The following is a 19,218-nucleotide window of genomic DNA, read 5'->3' as shown; positions in this document are numbered from 1 at the left end:
GGGGGGGGGGGGGGGGGGGGGCGGGGAGGGAGAGGAAGATATAACAACCACAACTTTTTTTTTGAAGTTCTTACAACAAGAAAATGGAGGGGACACACCTGGGTGGGAGGGGGGAGAGGGAGGAGGGAGGGAGGTTTCGGTGATGGGACATAATAATCAACTACATTGTATATTGACAAAATAAAAATAATAAATAAAATAAAATAAAAATAAAAATTAAAAAAAATATATATATAAATCAAACTTCTCCAAACAGCTGTAGAATATAAATAATCTTTACCAAGGCCACATGAGTGTACTATGTTCATACACCAACATACATTATATTCTGGGCCATAAAACAAGTCTCAGTAAATACAAAGGATTGAAATCATACAGAATGGGTAAAATAGAAATCAATAAGAGATATCTGGAAAACCCCTGCATGTATGAAAATTAGACATTCGTCAGTAACCTTTGGGTCAAAGAATTCACATGGAAATTAGAATTTTTTTTTTTTTTTAAAGATGACCGGTAAGGGGATCTTAACCTTTGACTTGGCGCTGTCAGCACCACACTCTCCCAAGTGAGCTAACTGGCCATCCCTATATAGGGATCTGAACCCTTGGCCTTAGTGTTATCAGCATCACACTTTCCCAAGTGAGCTACAGGCCGGCCCAAAATTAGAAAATATTTTAACTGAATAATAATGAAAGTACAATATATAAAAATTTGTGGGATGCCACTAAAGCACTGCTTAGGGGAAAATTTATACCTTTGAATATTTATTAGAAAAAGAAGAAAGGTTTAAAATCAGTGACTTTAGTTTCCTACTTAAGGATATTAACTCATGATTTTACCGAAAAAGGTTAGCAGATTAAGAATTAGAAGGAAACTTTCTCATTGTTATGAAGATCATCTGTGAAAACCTCAAGCTATCATTACATGTAATTAAACATTGAAGTCTCCTTTCAAAGATTGGGAACAAGGCAAGGATATTCACTTTCACTATTTTTATTCAATTAAATAATAAATGTCCTAACCGGGGTAATAATAGGTCAAGAAAATAAATAGAAGGTATAAAGATTGCAGAGAAAAAAAGTAAAATAGTTCCTACTTGCAGATGATATGATTGATCTTATAGAAAATCCTAAAGTATCTCCAAGAAAGCTACTATGTCAAAGAAATTAGTACAGTGGGGTCACAAAATGCAAGGTCAATAAATAAAAAATAATTGTATTTCTTTACTATAAGCAGTAAAGAATTAGAAAATGAAATTTTTAAAAATTTCTTTTATAAGTACACCAAGAAGCCTAAAACCTTAGAAATAAACTTTATAAAAGATGTACAAGAGCTCTACACTGAAAACTACAAAAACAATGCTGGAATAAATTAAAGAACATCAAAATAAATGGAAACTCAATATTATCAAAATATTCATTCTTCCAAAGTTATCACTTCTTGCCCTTTTGGCTAACATGAATTGTATTCTTCCAAACTTGACATATAAATTCAACACAGTCCTAGTCAAAATCTCAATGGGCATTTTTGTAGAAGTTGACCAATTGTCTGTAAAATTTACATGGATAAGCAAAGAACTCATAACGCCCCCAAAAAATCTTTAAAAAAAAGAACAAACTTGTGACATTCACACTATCAGATTTCAAGACTAAAGGGAAAAAATAAAAACATATTACTTGGTAATTGCAAAGGGAAACACAAAACCTTTACAGTGGAGATATCTTATGATCATCATCTGGGGTGGTTAATTTTATATGTCAACTTGGTTGTGCAGGATGACAGATATTTGGTCAAACATTATTCTGGGTAATTCTGTTAAGATATTTTTTGGATGAAATTAACATTTAAAAAAGTGGATTTTGAGTAAAGCAAATTATACCCTCCATAATGTGGGTAAGCCTTATCCAAACAGTTAAAGGCCTTAATAGAACAAAGACTGACCTTCCCTGAGCAAGAAGGAATTCTGCCAGCAGATTGTCTTTGGACTCAAACTGTAACTCTTCCTTGGGTCTCCAACCTACTGATCTATCCTCCAGATTTTGGATTTACGAAGCTTTCACAATCACATGAGCCAGTTATTTAAAATAAATCTATCTCTTTCTATATATATATGCATCCTGTTGATTCTCTTTCTCTGGAGAATCCTGACTAATACTTCATCTTAACCAAGTTATCATATTTAGCATCAAAGAGTATGAAACAAAAGAAAAACAGCAAAAAGTGAATAAATTTTAAAAAGAAAAAAAGTACCAAAGTTAACATTACACAACATAAACTGAAGAATTCTTACAAAAAGTATTAAACCTTATCCAGTCATGTCTTTATTCCTGACTTCTAATTTTGTAAAAACACAGGAGTTAGAGAAACAGATTAGACTTCACCACAATCAGATAAATCCAGAATGTAAAACAGCTGGACTGGCACTTTAGTCAATGTCTTTTTTTAAAAAAGTATTGTATGTCAAGAAACTACAGAGACTTAACTATGTGTGATGAATGTTATGTAATTCTCAATTTCAAAAAAAAATCTGGGGCTGGCCAGTATCCTCAGTGGTTAGAGTGCAGCTTTGTAACACCAAGGTCACGGGTTCAGAACCCTGAACCAGCCAGCCACCAAACAAACAAACAAAAAATAACAATTGAAAAAAAATCTGGAAAAGACATTTGGAGAGCAAATAAAAAGACACATAACCCAATTTAAAATGGGTAAAGGATCTGAATAGACATTTATCCAAAGAAGAGATATAAATGGTCAATAAGCACATGAAAAGATGCTCAATATCATTAGCCATCAGGGAAATGCAAATCAAAACCACAATGAAATGCCACTTCACACTTACTAGGATGGCCATAATCAAAAAGGCAGATAATAACAAGTGTTGCTAGAGATGTAGAGACATTGGAACCATCATACACTGCTGGTAGGAATGTAAAATGGTACAGCTACTTTGTAAAACAGTTTGGCAGTTCCTCAAAAACTTAAACATAGAGTTACCATATGGCTCATCATATGGCCTGGCATTCTACTCCTAGGTATATACCAAGAGAAATGAAAACATATGTCAATACAAAAACTTGTTCATGAATGTTCATAGAAGCATATTCATAATAGCCAAAAAGTGAAATCAACTCAAAATGTCTATCAACTGGTGAATGGATAAACCAAATGTGGTAAATATGTAAAATGGAATATTATTCAGCCATAAAAAGTAATGAAGTACTGGTACATAGTACAACACAGATGAACCTTGAAAACTTTATGCTAAGTGAAGGGAGCCAGTCACAAAAGACCGATAGTATATTATTCCATTTATATGAAATGTCTAGAATAGGCAAATCCGTAGAGACAGAAAGTAGATTAGTCATTGCCAGGATCTGGGGGAAGGGAAGGACTGGTATAGGGTTTCTTTTTGAGATAATGAAAATGTTCCAATATTAGATAGTTAGGATGGTTGTACAACTTTGTGAATACACTAAAAACCACTGAATTATACACTTTAAAGGGTAAATTTTATGTCGTGTGAATTATATCTCAATAAAGCTGCTATAAAAAAAGTAATCTGCCTCTTTACTTCCTGGTGTCATTTTAACATGTTTCTCTACCTCCTTATACTCGTATTTCCTGTAAATGAAAATTATCTGCAGAATCTTCAGGTTAAACTTTTATTTTTATTATTATTATTTTTTTGTCTTTTATCTTTTTCCGTGTCCGGCAATGGATCGCAACCCTCAGTGTTACCCCCGCACCGGACCGGGGACCGGCAATGGGATCGCAACCCTCAGAGCCGCTCCCACGCCTCGCTCAGCCAGTGAGCAGGAACCGGTCTGTACGTGGGGGAGCCACCGCGCTTCCCAAGCGGCGCACTTATCCAGTGCGCCACCGGGCCGGCCCTAGCCTCAATTTTTTAACTGGAATCTCTTTCTTTATGTGGCAGTAACTGTTTTCTGAGAATACTAATGGTCCCCTGAAAGGAGCAATCTGACTTGCTCTTACCCCACTGGCTTTTGAGACATCTAAAGTAGATGCTTCCCTAGGACATACAAGAATCCAGTGACTAAGTGCACTAAACATAGATGCTAATAAGTGGATATCTATTTTCGACTGGAAAGAAGTGGTTCCTCTAGATCTGAGATGTACCAGAACTGAAAAACATCAAGGGAGCAGCTACCTGAACATTTCCAGTACCAAATGCCATCCACATGCCATTTGAGAGAGTGTATGCCACCATAAATCAAATCCTATTTTTTTATTTTATTTTTTTTTTTTTGTCCTTTTTGAGACCGGCTGCACCGCGCTCAGCCAGTGAGCACTGTGAGTGCACCGGTCAGCCCTATATAGGATCCGAACCCGCAGCGGGAGCGCTGCTGCGCTCCCAGCGCCGCACTCTGCCGAGTGCGCCAGGGGCTCAGCCCTATCAAATCCTATTTTAACAAACCTATGCCAGTGGAAGTTTCAATGTAACCAAATATTTCTAAAATTTTAATAATTTAAAGTAATAATAGTAATAATGCTAGTACAGTAAGAGAAAGAGGATAGTCTCTTGAAATTGATTGTAATGACATATGACAATAACATATGTTATTGTCAATAGGTTGAATTTTAGTCATTCTTAGGTATAGAAAGATTAAAGGATAATAGTTTACTAGAGATGAGAAACAGTACAATGATGGTAAGTCCTTGATGAATAGTAAAAAACAAATGGTATAGTAATTCAAAATTTTCCACTAGTATCCATTTGCAGAGCACCTATTTTGAGCATAATACCCTCCCAGGTAGTGTAGAAGGAAAGAGAAAAAGAAAGTCCCTAACTAAAGTCTTTTATTATAAAATTAGTCAGTTATTCTGAAACTGCTTCTCATTTGTAATAATTTTATATTCTTAAAAACCAAAAGTAATGTTTTCTCTTTTTCTGTAATAGATGCTGTGAGAGAAGTAAGGAAATACTCCTATACTCATACCATTGAGAAGAGCTCAACCAGCAGACATGATGCCCATGAACATACACAGATGAAACTTTTTAGGTCCCAAAGAAATCTTTACATTTCTGGATTTTCATTATTTTTCTGGCTGTAAGTTAAAAAAAAAAAAAAAGAATTGAAGCAGTTTTAAAACACAATTTATATTTCTCTTTCTCATTTTTTTCTATCTGTACTCTAGTTTTTGTTTTACTAATATCTTCATAAAAGAACTCAGGTGATATGCCCAAATAACAAACAATAGTTAGAGCTTGTAAGTTTGCTAGGTCCATAAGGCCTTGCACGATCTGGCCTCTACTTCTCTCTGGAGCCTTGTCACATATTGTTCTCTGATGTGTACAATACATTCCTCCACACTGACCTTCACTATTCATTCATTCATTCATTCTTGCAACAAGTATTTATTGAGTTCTGTGGCGTACCTAGATCCTTACGACTTCAGGGTCTTCACACTAGCTCCTCCTTCTCCCAGAACATTCTTCCTTTCCCTCTTTAGCTGACTAACCCTTACTCATCTGCCAGCCTCTTTCTCAGGGAAGCCTCTGTGGTCATCACTCTCCCTAAAGTAGGCAGATCTCCCGTTATACACTCTCATAGGATATATATACATACTTTAATTTCTAGTATCATTCACAGTTGTAATTAAATACTGTTTAACTCTCCTCAACTAGAACCTAAGCCCCTTAAGGTAACGGATTTTGTTTTGTTTCTTGCTGTGTCCCCAGTGCATAGCATAGTTTATAACACTTAGCAGTTCTTGATTAAGTATCTGTTGAATGAATAATTGAAGATGTTTATTACTACTTCTAACAATGGACGTTATCCATAAACGGATGTGAATGAGAAATTTTTAGGTTTGACTAGCCTTATACAATTCTCTTTAAATAGCAAATTTAGAACTGGGCCAAAAAAAAACCCTCTTATTGGTCCTGTCACCCTATTGGAAATTCTCCTGTTTCTACTCCTCTGAGCTAAAGGCCTCTTTTCACAAGGAAAGTAATTGGGCTATCCAGTTAGCTTACTTGGGAAAACATGGTGCTGGTAATACCGTGGTCATGGGTTTAGATCCCTAGACCAGCCAGCTGCCAAAAAAAAAAACTACCACCTACACAAGAAAAATAATTAAACTAAAAAGTACCGCTGATCCTGTATTTCAAATGCTACTCTTCTAACAAAGATTCCAAAGGAATAAGGCTTGTTTTGACTGGAAGACATGGATTTTGTTTTTTAAATCATGTCCTGCTTAACCACCACCTCCCTCCACCACACCTATCCTGAATAGAGAGTCATTTAACAATGACTTTGTTTTAACGTCATAATTTCTGATGATTGGCCTGGTTATGCATTATTCTGAACTTTTTTAAAATTTTCTTAGAGTGTTGAGACGTCTGGTTACGCTTATTACTCAGCTGGCGAAAGAACTGTCAAACAAAGGAGCGCTTAAATCTCAAGCAGAAAATACTAACAAGGCTGCCAAAAGATTTATGGAAGAGAATGAAAAACTAAAATGGGTATTTAATTTTCTTTGTAAAAATTCGTATGAATGTTGTTGGTGTTCCTAAAGAGTGATATGTTATTTTTCAGCATCAAAAAGGACATTTTTATAATTTATAAGAAGAGAATGACCGTAAATAACAGTATTGATCTATGGAATGATTTTTTTCAATATTATTTTTACTATCCTTTAGATTTGCTTGTTTCCATAATTTCCCACCACAGTGGATTAATGCCATTGGACCTATCTCCTGTGGTTCAAGAAGAACACTATATATTGGGAATATGAATTTTAATTCCTTAATTACTATTAATTTTACTTTATAACCTACAAATCTTTATAATTTTCTGTTTTCATTTCTTTTTTAGTTAAAGTATTTTTTAAGCCTAGTTTTTACGGTTATATAGAAAGCGGAGGAAGGTAATTGATGCTAGATTGATGATTGCATATAATATTTCAAATCTTTAATTTGGTAATGCTGCTAATATTTCTTCTTTGAGAAGCCTATGCTATCCTTTCCCTGACATTCAGGGAGAGTGTGGATCAGGTACTGATGTTTTCCCCGTGAATAAAAAGAAGAACAATGGGAAAATGAAAGACACAAAATTACCTTGAGTATTTTTTTTCTTAAGTTTAAAATTCGAGCCAGATCTCATAGCTTCAGTGTTTACAATTCATCATATTAAGCCCCATAAACTTCACTAATTCCACTTCTTAGAAAAATAAATCAATGGAACCAACCATTCAGAAGTAAAACAGATTTTCTTGAAGAAAGCATTTCTAAAATAATACAGTTAAGATTATTTCTCTTTATTAAAGAAATGCAACCAGTCATTGTACATTACACCAAGTTATATTCATGTAAAAAGTAGTGCTAAGTCCAGCAGTAGAGAATTAAAATCCTTGTCTAAGTCATGAAGCCCAGCCTCTTATAGAAAGAACTATGAGTACCACCTTTCATTAATTTAGCTATTACATGGTACAATATAAGGCTTTCTAAAACCTAAGTAAGGTAATATTGCAAAATATTGTGAATGATGCTACATTACCATAGTTATCTGTTCAAAGCCTGTATTTTACTTTGTATCATCTCTGCCTTTTTTTCTACTACAACGAAAAAGGAAAGAAATACCACTTTTCATAGAAACAGAATCCAAAAGTTTTTATTTGAGTATCAGCATCTTTTAAGGAAATTTTTGAAGTAAATGCACCAGTTTATTTTTTGCTTTGTTTGTTCTATTTTGAAGAGGCGTTGATCCATCAATGTCTTATAAATTTCCCTCGGAAGTAAATATAGATCTTGAAAATCAAGCAGTTGATATTTCTGTATCTCAAAGCAAGCAACAAGTCATTTTTGCTTTTTTTGGAATGTTTCAGCAGCACAATCAACCTCATTATGTACCTTGATGTTATTCACTTCATTTTTCATCCATTGATCTAATTTCTCAAGGGTAAAAACAAAAACACTATCCTCAAAGCTTTGATTAATTATGACAGCTAAATTTAAAAGTACACAGCCTTGTACACATCTTTATAGAACGATTTATCATGTACCAATTTGATTTAAAGTTATACACATCATGTTATAATAATGAATTGTGACTATTAAGACCATTTCTTTGTTTTCCTCTTATTCTTTCAGCTCTAAGAAAATGGAAAATGTTTTTGTAAAGTTTGATATTATTATTTTTCTCATATACACCACATTGTTCTTAAGTTAGTCTTATCCTTCAGGAAAAGCACCTTCCTCAAAATGTTTTTACAACTTTTCTTTTGTAATTGTTTCTCAGAGCCAGCTACGCTTGCAAGGAAGTTCTTTCATGATTGATTCCTTGACACCACCCTCCCACACAGACATGCTTATGCTTCTTTTTTTCTTCTTTTCCTCCCATTTGGTTCTATGCTATTCTGGTTCCTTGCTTCCTGTGTAGCTGTGACCTAATCAGTGGTCCTAGATCATCAAAGGAGGCACAGATCGGCTGGGCTAAAGCCAGTACACAATGGCGAGAAAGTCTGTGAGCTAAATGTAAATACTATCAGTGCCCAGAGTATAACCAATTGACCAATAAAGTAACCAATAAAGGCCAAATGGTGAGAATTTCAGAGATGACCTCTGTTTCAAGGTACTTCATATAAGTTTTGAAATATTAGCTAAGGAAGGATAAAATTGCAAAAACACCTCTTTATTCTCTATTAGAGACATATTATCTAGTGGAAAGTGCATTACTCTGAAATCCAAGAGACTTGGGTGCTAGTTCCAGCTCTACCAGTAATTAGCAATGTGACCTGGGGCAAGTCATCTCATATGTTCTGGGCGTCAAGGTCTCTTAGCTATAAATAATAATAGTTAACACTTTTCCAGGTATTCAGTAGCTTCACAGTAAGATATAGTTAATTCTCACAACAACCCTATGAGGTTGATATTGTTATTATCTGCATTTTATAGATAAGGAAACGGAGGCATAGAAAGGTTAAGTGACTTAAACAAAATCATTCAGTTAATAAGTGACAGAACTGAGATTTAAACCCAAGCAGCCTGACTCTAGAATCCACACATTGTTTTGTGCCCTCAACTCCTATGCTATCATATAAAATGACTTGCACTTGGTGCCTAAGACCCCTTTTTGTTCTGATATTCAGTTAAAGAAATAATTATGAAAGACCAATTAACTTTTAACTGCTTTAAAATAACAACAGTGCTAAAGCTGTCACTTTCACAGATTTTTTTTTTTCCAGCCACTTACCAAGGTGAGATAAGGTGGGTGGGACAGTGAACACTTCTGTTACTGTAGCTGGTAGCTATTGAATTTCAGATTCCCGGACTCTTAGTCTTTCTCTAGCATCAAGTTACATGTAATAAATTTGGACAAGTTTACAGGTGCAGTAATGAAAGCTTATTTACAAGACCAACACAAATCCAACTTTTCCAAGTCAATGGCATAATAATTCAAGCAGTCAGTGTAAACATTCCTGCAACTCAGTGGTTCTCTTCCAATTTGGGTAATCACTGGAGATTGTATGAACTGAATTCAGTTAAGTAACAGCTAGGATTCTTTTGAACTTAAAGTGGGCAACAAATTAAAAGTGATATGGAGGAACTTTTTTTCTTGTCCTCTTTAAAAAAAAAAGATTTTTAATTTCAGAAGGTATGAGGCTTCTTCAGTCTCAGAATGTACTTCAGTCCTCCAATCTCCAAAAAATAGTTTTGGGGATTATATGATATATGCATTAGAGCTTTAATGCCTCCTCCTGTTATAGCACAATAGTACTGTGTTTGGTCTTGTGCTGCAGTTTTTATGCTCTTGTCTCATTCTTTCTACTAAATTTTTGAAGTTACCTGAGAGTTGAGACCATGTTACTCTTATACTATTAGCCCTTATAGCACCTTGCATTGTAAAATATTTGCATGTAGTTGTTGTTCAGTAGGACTTTGTGAGTTTTGTTTGTTGAATATATCAGCTTACATTAGAAAGGGAATCACCCTGCAGTAGAAATTCTTTTCTTATGTCAGTTTGTTTAAAATTCTCCTGAGTTGCTTTTTTACCTGCAGTAGCTGTCAATATCAGGTTGCTTCCACTTTATCTAGTTGCGTGCCGGTGTGTATGTATTTTATTTTTCAAATATTAATTTAATTGTCATTCTTGGTAACTTAAATTCCTAACATTTCTTTAAGTCAGTTTCTTCTAATAATGATGAGTTTCTATCTAAACATACAGATGATGAAATTTTTATTCCATGATGTTTTTATTTTGATCAATTGTTTTACTATTAAGATCTTAATTTTTCTTGCTTAGAAAAGTTAGTCTACAAACATAAACATTTTTAAATCCAGAATAGATTTTAAAATATAAAGAGAATTGAAAAATATTAACTGACCTAAAGTAATTTGGAGACTATTCAATGAAAATTAGAATTTTCAAACCATACAGATGGCTCTGTCATTTTCCACTTACCTATCTCCACCCTGACAATATTCTTATATGCTTCTCTTACAAATTTGACTGCATATAAATAGTCTGAATAGCTCTAAAATCAGAATATAATGGTTTTCCAATTAATGTCATCTTCAGAACTGTTTTTTTTTTTACATTGCACACTTTATTGAGGAAGAGAGGCTCACATTATTTACCCAAATATTTTCGAAAACATAATTTTAACTGTAGCCCAACCAGAAGTTCTTGTTATTTTTAGTTCAGATATTTCAGCCATAATAAGGAGAAATCTTTTTTGTGTATTTGCCAAATATCAAGTTTCTGTTACCAAAAGTACATTGTAGAAAATTATAAAGTACTGAAAAGGATAAAGAATAAAGTAAGGACCAGTAATTTAAAATAGGTTAGTCAGCTCATTTTCTATAAGAATGTCTGGCTATTGCAATCTAAGCTTACTTCTTCCTATAACTCTCTTTTGTTATAGATCTTGAAAAGCTATGGAAAGGATGATGATCACATTTTGGAAGCAGAAAATAAAAAACTAATAGAAGAGCAGGAAAAACTGAAAACTGAATTAAAAAAGACTTCAAATGGTAACTTGGTGTGCATGTGAAAAAGTGAAAAGACTAGCATGATATTTGATGCTGTTACACTTCACTGTTTTCCCTAAAACAAAACAAATACCTAAATGTCCTTCTGGATAGAATACCAAGAATGACCTATTTAGAAATTCCTGCTCAAATATGAAGATAAAACATTGTTTCAGCCAAGAGAAACATGCCCTGTTATACAAAAAAACATGTAGGTGTTTCAAATCTGTGTTGTAAATACAGATCTTCCTGCCTTAGCAAAAGAGCTGTGTTCCTGAAAAGTTGCCTGTAAATGCATTTTTGTAAAACCGAACCACAGTTTTCCAGCATTATATATTGCTTCTTTCAGAGAAGTAATTACACAGTGACGGTTTTGGTTACAAGAAAATATATTGCTTATCTCAAGCCCTAATGTATTCTACCTGCTAGATATAAGGAAAGCATAGGTTAAAAGAGATGGGCAAGCATAGAGTAAGCAACAATCTGGGATGTCAGCTGAGAATTTTGAGTGCTTCATTCCAGAATATATTGCAGTGTAGACTTGGAGTAAAGCATCCTAACCCCATTTAGCTGAAGGCAGCTATTTCTTCTATATTTAAAAAAAGAAAAAAAAAAAAAGTTCTGATAGTATTTCCTTCTTCCTAGTCAAAGAGCAAATCATTATTGCCTGCATCTTCATAGCACAGAAAAGCAGACACCCCAAATCCAATGTCATCCCAGAGAATTCTTGAGTTTAAGTTTGTGACCTGACCCATAGCAACATTTCTGCATATAACAGATATTCTTTGATGTTAGCCAGACACTGGGGAACCTGTACAGCCAGTCAGGGTTAAGGTAATGATCAATGCATAGACCTTCTCCAATTCAGATTTCTTCCACTACTTTACATTGGAGGATATACAGGGACTGAATCAAGGACCTACTTTATATCATTTGTAGGTTTAGAATTTTTTCTTTAAGTAGGTCTCAGTATAATAGAAGTTCCCTGTAATAAAACTTGCTATTATGGAATATCTATTTACATTGTGTGGATATGGTTTACTTCATCAGGATGTATTTGAATTTGAGATAGATGGAAAGTCCAAAATTAAAAGATGATTCTGTAAACAAAACAAAAAAAATCCACTGAGGATATTTGATATGATACAAAATTCTTTAGTCACTTTCCTACTTCTTATTTAAAGCGAGAAAAAAGGAGATAGTTTAGAGGCAGTAAGTTAAAAAATAAATTACCCTTCTAGATAAGGTACTACATCATGTGGTTGGTTTAATATAGCCCCAAATTCAAGAATCTTGTCATAGTTTGTACTGTTGTCTTCTCTGCAAATCCAAAAGATTTGGAACATGATCAATAAATTTTAATGTTTAGAGCTGGCTGGTTAGCTCAGCTGTTTAGAGCTCAGTGGTATAACACCAAGGTCCAGGGTTTGGATCCCCATATAAGCCAGCCACCAAAAAACAAATTTAACATTTTTACTTTTGTATGAAAATGAATTTACTAGTTACCTACGTTCTACAGTAAACATTTCAGAAGAGAAACTAGTATTCTTTTTTTACCCAGCATAAAATGTTGCTGCTAATCCTTTTGAAGAATGTAGGGAGCTATTTCCAAAATACTTCTAATTACTAAAACACACACACACATACATATAAATAGTCTCAAAATCTTGCTTTCGTTTTTATGTATCTGCCAAGGACCTCTTTTCTTATGTTGTGAGCAGAATGGTACAAAAATAAAAGACAGGAATAGCTTGTGTACCATGCTACACCTCTCTTAACCCTGGTCAATTTAGTTTCTTCTTTTGCCTTTCAAAAATTCCAACTCTGAGATATTTTGAGCTTTGACTTTATAAGTCTGATATAAAACTAATCTCAGTATTACATGAGCATTTTTTTAAAAGACAAATCAGATGTTTGGAGAAAATGAACTCTGATAACATAGGCATTGTGTTTATAATCTGATAACAAGAGGTACCAGCTTCTGTGTTTGAAGTGTAGACTGCAAAGCTACTTTCAAAGTAAGTCGGTGTTGACGTAGAAGCAGATTTTACCTGTTTGAGTATGTCCTGTTTGGTTCCTGCAAGATGTGTAATATTTTATGAACACATCTTATTTACCCACAGTTATTTTTTTAGATAACATTCTTAATGACCTTGAGATCAAAGTTCCATTTTCAAAGAAGGTATTTCTTTGGCCATGTTCTCTTGACCTATACCAGTCAAAAACGTTAAGGCAAGACCTAAGAAATTATGTATACTAATAGTGCAGGATTTGGTTGAATTCAGCAATACAATGCTTTGTACATAGTGCCACTAAAAAATATCCATTGATTTTTAAAAATTGAGGGTATTAAGGTAACAATGCTTAAGAATGTTTCAGATAGGTCTTTTATATTTGAAAATTGAGTAAAAAGCAGTGTGGCTTATTTTTCATAGAGGCAAATAGAGTGTTTTCCATATGACTTTCTTACACTTGGTGTTTCTTAAATCTAAGTAAAACATTTCTTTCAAGTATGTTAGTGGAAATAAAGCATAAATATAAATGTTTGTTTAAGCAGGTTAGCCCCAAATTGGAAAAATGGCATTCTGAAGGCAGCTATTAAGAACGTTCTATCAGTAGTGATAAACTGTCAGTTTTTAATCACCAGGTCTGATTTTGGCCAGTTAGTAAACCATTACCTGTGTTTCAGTGTACTAATATCACCCCTAGTAATCCAAAAGAGAGCGTGCATATCCCAAAGCACCTAATTTATACTCAAGACTTACTTAGTCAGGTGTAAGGACCTGATCTGTCATTTTAATGATTTATTTAACAGTAATTCTGATATCCTAGTGTGTCCAGTAATTGGAAAAGGGCACTGCCATGAAAAATGAGAACCTAAGCTTTGAAGAATTTACAAAGCTCACAAGCCCTCATAATAGAAACAGACCTTGTATGTAGTGGAAAACCTTCTTACGTCCAAGGAGATTGACTTCAAAGGGCTCTTCCAGGATAACTACGGGTACTTATTCTTATAAATAAATACCTTTCTGGTATTTATTCTTAGAGCCAGAGGAAATATGTACTATTCAGTCATTGCATGCATCCAGGCAATGGTAAAAGTAGATATTATTTTAAAAGTGATTGTGCTGCATGTGGGAATGTCTGCTTTTTATTCCTTTAAAAGCAGGAATACATCTATGACATGCTATATTAAAAAGGAAATTCTTGGGGCTGTCCTGTTAGCTCAGTTGGTTAGAATGAGGCATTATAACACCAAGGTCAAGGGTTTGGATCCCCATATCAGCCAGCCACCAAAAAAAAAGGGGGGGCTCCCGATCTTATAGTAAAAGTTGAGTAGTAGTATTTCTCATGCAAAGAGGAAAAAAAGAAAAGAAAACAGTAATTAAGACAAATCCCTTGACTCTACCTTTTCATCCTTTCTTTGTTTCCTTTTCTTTTTCTTTCTCTCTCTTTCTTTCCTCAGCAATTTTTAAAAAAATCTTTCCAAATAATTCATTCGTTGCAAAATCTTTTAAAATTGAGCATAATTAACACTTTCCTTAAAACACATACCTATTGAGGGTAAAGCAAATTTTAAGTAAACTACCTAAACAAAGTATATACAAACAGAACAGAAACTGAGCATACAGGCTTATTATGTATACCTAAGTATTGGCAGCATATAATAGACACCTTAGATTTGGACCAGGAAACAGAACCTTCTAGTTCCCTATTTAAAATATTGATAATTCAGTTCTCTTCTGGACAAATGCTTCCATATTTCCTTGATTTACTTTGAAAAGAATAAAATTTTCTTTTACACACTGACTTTACTACTTTTGAAGATGTCACAGTTAAAAAAAAAAAAGATCCTCTATTGCCATTAGCATAAGGACCAGAGAGTGAAAACAGTTGAAGTGCTTTTCAAGAAAAACTGAAGATCAAGACAAGATGGAAGATTACAGGGAATTCCTAGTCTTTATACCAAAAATTCTAAATTCCTACCTCTTGAATCTTAAGAATAAGACATAAAAACACATAAATAAAGGATGGGGGGGAAGAAGACACAACAGTCACAACAATTCCTTGAACTTGTTAAGACAAGAGAACAGATATGTTGTAGTGGAGGGGGGAAGAGGCTGGGGGAGCAACAGGTAGAGGGTCCTGAAAATCAACTACAATGTAAATTGAGAAGTTAAAATGAAAGAAATTTTAAAAAATAAAAAAAAAGAATAAGATATAAGCTTTATATATAAACTTAAAATTATGGGGTTTCGGGCCGGCCCGGTGGCGCACTGCTACAGTGCGCCAGTTGGGAGCGCAGCGGTGCTCCCGCCGAGGGTTCGGATCCCACATACAGACCGGTTCCCGCTCACTGGCTGAGCGAGGTGCGGGCGCGGCGCCGAGGGTTGCGATCCTGTTGCCGGTCCCGGTCCGGTACGGGCGCGACACTGAGGGTTGCGATCCGTTGCCGGACTCGAAAAAAGAGACAAAAAGACAAAAAAAAAAAAAATTATGGGGTTTCAAGTTCCTTACAAATGAACCATATATCTCAAAGTCCAACCTAAGGAGATTTTACAGTTGTAAATTCTTGCAGACATTAACTCATTTATTTTTAACCTGCAGTTATATCAAAGCTACTGTCTTATTTTTAAGTTATTAATGCTTCTTAAAAACAGTTTGTTGTTTTTGGTCATTTTATTGTTCTTTTTGCTTTATTACCTTTTAATGAGCTTTGTGGTTTGAATAAGAAAAAACATGTTTTCCTCCTTTGTTTACATTGTCTGGAAGTTTTTCTTCTTTGATATCTCCTTCCTTTCTTTTATTAGTTGAAAAAAAGCCCATGTTAAAAAATAATAGTATCATTTATTTGTTGGATGTGGCAATTGGCAATATGTAATTAATAGTATATTAATTATTTAAAGCAAATAAAATCTGTGACCCATCCTGTTGGTTAGGTAAATAAAGGTCTTATTAGTATTTATTAGTTAATCTCTATATTATATTCTCATATAGTTGATGTTATTGTCAAACCAGTAGAAAGGAGTTTGCATGCTGTAGGAATACTTTCCTGGGAATAATATGTAATGATGTTATTTTATCCTGTTTGGTTTCCTCTTACATTCCCACTTTGATGTGATGTTTTCCTTTCCTCTGAGCTTCTTTTTCGTTCCCAAGGCCTATACTCAGAAAATAACTATTTAATTGTCTTCCAGTGGCCAAAAAGGATAGCTATGAGGAAGAAATTAACTTAGGACAGAAATCAAGGATACCTGATATGTCATTGGCAATACTAGCAAGCATAACTGATGTCTACCCTGAAGAAAAACTTTTATTAATCTCCATGGAGGGGCATTAAAGCAGGGGAAAACAGACTCTTCCCTGAATAGTTTATAGTCCAGATGGGTGGATCAAACATACATGTATATCTGAGGGTACTTCAGAAAGTTCAGGGAAAAATAGGATTAAAAGATAATACAAATCTTTCCATGAACTTTTTGAAGTACACTTGTACCTAATATGACTGGGATTCATTTCTTCCCATGTATGATAAATAGGTTAGTCTACCAGAAAACATGAGTGGAGAGTGCTAAATGGCATATTGAATAAAGGAATGTGCCAGGTGATCAGGATGTAATCAAGCACATTTCTCTAAATGTGTTAATAGACATAGATTGGCAGAAAAACGAGTGAAATGGCATTACTATTGTGAGAGGAGCAAAGCATATAGCAAACTGTTCTGTTAGAGGTTGATATGTCAAGGGCAGGCCTGTGGCTCACTTGGGAGAGTGCAGTGCTGATAACACCAAGGCCATGGGTTCAGATCCCTATATAGGGATGGCCGGTTAGTTCACTTGGGAGAGTGTGGTGCTGACAACACCAAGTCAAGGGTTAAGATCCCCTTACTGGTCATCTTTAAAAAAAAAAAAAAAAGTTGATATGTCACCCTAGGATGCAATGAATGATAATTCTATAAAGTTGAGGGGCCAATTGATGGGGCCACTAAGAGATCAGAGGAGATGATTAATTTGAATGCCTTGATATTCTTTCTGACTGTCTTATTCCTTAAATATGTGTGTTCGCTAAAGGCCTTCACAGTGCATACTGTTTATCAGTTTGTAGCAGGTTTATGTTTACTGCCAAGTGAGGTACAGAAATTAAGCCAGGTAACTCTAGTCTAAAAATACTTTCAAGTATGAAAAAATACAAACTATTAATAATGATTATCTTTGCCATATACAATGAATGAACTTTTCCTGGAGTTTATTCTCTGTAGTGAATTTCTTTTTTCTTACACAATGAAAAAGATAGATTTTTACTAGTTTTTAAAACAAACAAAAAACTCTCAAATACCTAGGTAATCTGAGGTGGTAGTTTTTTTGCTTGAATTATCTAATTAATTGACTCTATTCTCAGCTTTACTTTGTGGATGGACCCTAAATATTAGAAGTTGTTTAACCTTATGCTACGTTTTATGAATTACATTGCAAAGTCTGTGAGAATACACTGGGCATTCTTGGCCAAGGCATTGATCCCTGTTAGGCCACAGTTTTGTCTTCTGTAAAATGAGGGAATGGACTAGTTAACTTTTAATGTTTATTATATAACTCCAAATAATAAAAATAAACAAAAATGACCATGAAGAATAATTTTTATTGTTGGCTTTTGGCCCTTAAAATTATATTTATTTTTCATAAGAAACCTTTTTACAGTAACTTCCCTTATTCCAGACTTAAGTTCAGCAGGTAGTTAGTTAATTAAACCATATTCTTCTCTTCAGAAAAATGTTTCATGCAGTCTTAGAATCATTAGGACAGACCTGGGCATGTTTTATCCATCTGTTAGCTCACAACCTAAGTTTGTTAGGTGGAATGGGGCCACAAATGTTAAATGTTTAATTCCCTTGGGTGGGGCATATGAGGAAGAAGAGAAGGCATATGCCAGTAAACATAACCACTTCTCATTAGTGTGGTTGTTTAGAACATCTATTGGAGCCATTGACGTGGAATAATAAAACTTTACAGGAAAGGAGAAATGATTTGAGTAAGGAAATCAGATATCCTTTTTACTATAATTATTATATTAGGGAAATAAAAAATGGGACTCTTGAGCCCTTTCCTGCTCTGAAGTCTTTTGCTTATAGAATTATAACACAAGCAGTCGTTACAATGCTTTATAAAATATTTTTTTTATTTTATCAAAATTTTACATATGTATAATTGTAAAAGTCAAATAGTAATAAAAGACTTGTGATGGAAAACAGCACTTCCTCAGGCCCTTTCTCCAGAAGCAACTACATTCAACTCATTTAACTATTTCTTGTGGTATTTACCTCCAGGTTTCCAAATGCAGTGTTATTTCATGATCTTTCAGTGTGGGATATCTTTGACTTTTGTATTAGTCTATTTCTTGTGCTTATAACAGAATTCTTGAAACTGGGTGGAATTATAAAGAAAATGAAATTTATTGCTTACGGTTTCTGAGGTTGGGAAGTACAAAGTCCAGGGAACACATCTGGTGAGGTCTTGGTGGTGGTGATGGTGATGGCAGAGTATCACATTGAGAAAATGGTAGAGCAGAGAGAGACAGACTGTTTGTGCTCCCCTTGTAAAGCCCTCAGAACCACACCCATGAACACCATTTTTAATCCATTTACTACAGCATGGTTCTATAACCTAATCTCCTCTTCAAGGCCACACCTTTCAATTGCTGTAAGAGGATTTCCCACCCTCAACAGTTACATTCTTCTTTTTTGTTTACTCTCTCCTTTTGGTAGAGCATATCATCCAGTAGCTTCCTGAGAAAAAAAAATACATGATAGGTTAACAATTTAAAGTCTTGAATGTCTGAAAATACTATTTTAGCCTCACTCTTAATTAAGAACTGTTTAACCTCAGAAGTTTGAAGGTGATGCTCCATTATCTCTGGCTTCCATGGTTTGTGTTGAGCATGGCCAGAGTCATTCCAGTTCCTAATCCTTTCTGTATGTGGCCTCTTTTCTTTTGTTTTGCCTTCAGGAAACTTGTGGAATCTTTTCTCTGTCCCCAGGGATATGAAATTTCATCTTGAGAGAGATATAGGAGGCAGAATCAACAAGATTTGGGGAAATGAGGGAAAGCAGAAGCTTAAGATGACTCCAGGTTTCTAGTTTGGTTGATTAGCTTAGATAATGATTTTAGCCACAATAGGGACCAAAGGAGAAGTGGGTGCTTTCTTTTATTTGGGGGGGGGGGGGGGGGGGG

The 19,218-nt window shown here is 34.6% G+C and overlaps 1 protein-coding gene across 1 annotated transcript in view; it reads left to right on the top strand.

Moving 5' to 3' along the window:
• BCAP29 (B-cell receptor-associated protein 29) overlaps nucleotides 1–19,218 on the top strand; it is a 49,551-nt gene that overhangs the window by 11,564 nt on the left and 18,769 nt on the right. Inside the window, exons 4-6 of the mRNA XM_008567370.1 lie at nucleotides 4,919–5,069; nucleotides 6,352–6,487; nucleotides 10,888–10,996. Coding sequence (XP_008565592.1) covers nucleotides 4,919–5,069; nucleotides 6,352–6,487; nucleotides 10,888–10,996 — 396 coding nt within the window. The remainder of the gene's footprint in view (nucleotides 1–4,918; nucleotides 5,070–6,351; nucleotides 6,488–10,887; nucleotides 10,997–19,218) is intronic.

Source organism: Galeopterus variegatus, unplaced genomic scaffold (assembly GCF_000696425.1).
Source record: "Galeopterus variegatus unplaced genomic scaffold, G_variegatus-3.0.2 Scaffold313, whole genome shotgun sequence".
NCBI lineage: Eukaryota > Metazoa > Chordata > Mammalia > Dermoptera > Cynocephalidae > Galeopterus > Galeopterus variegatus.
This window is presented reverse-complemented; position numbering and strand designations above follow the sequence as displayed.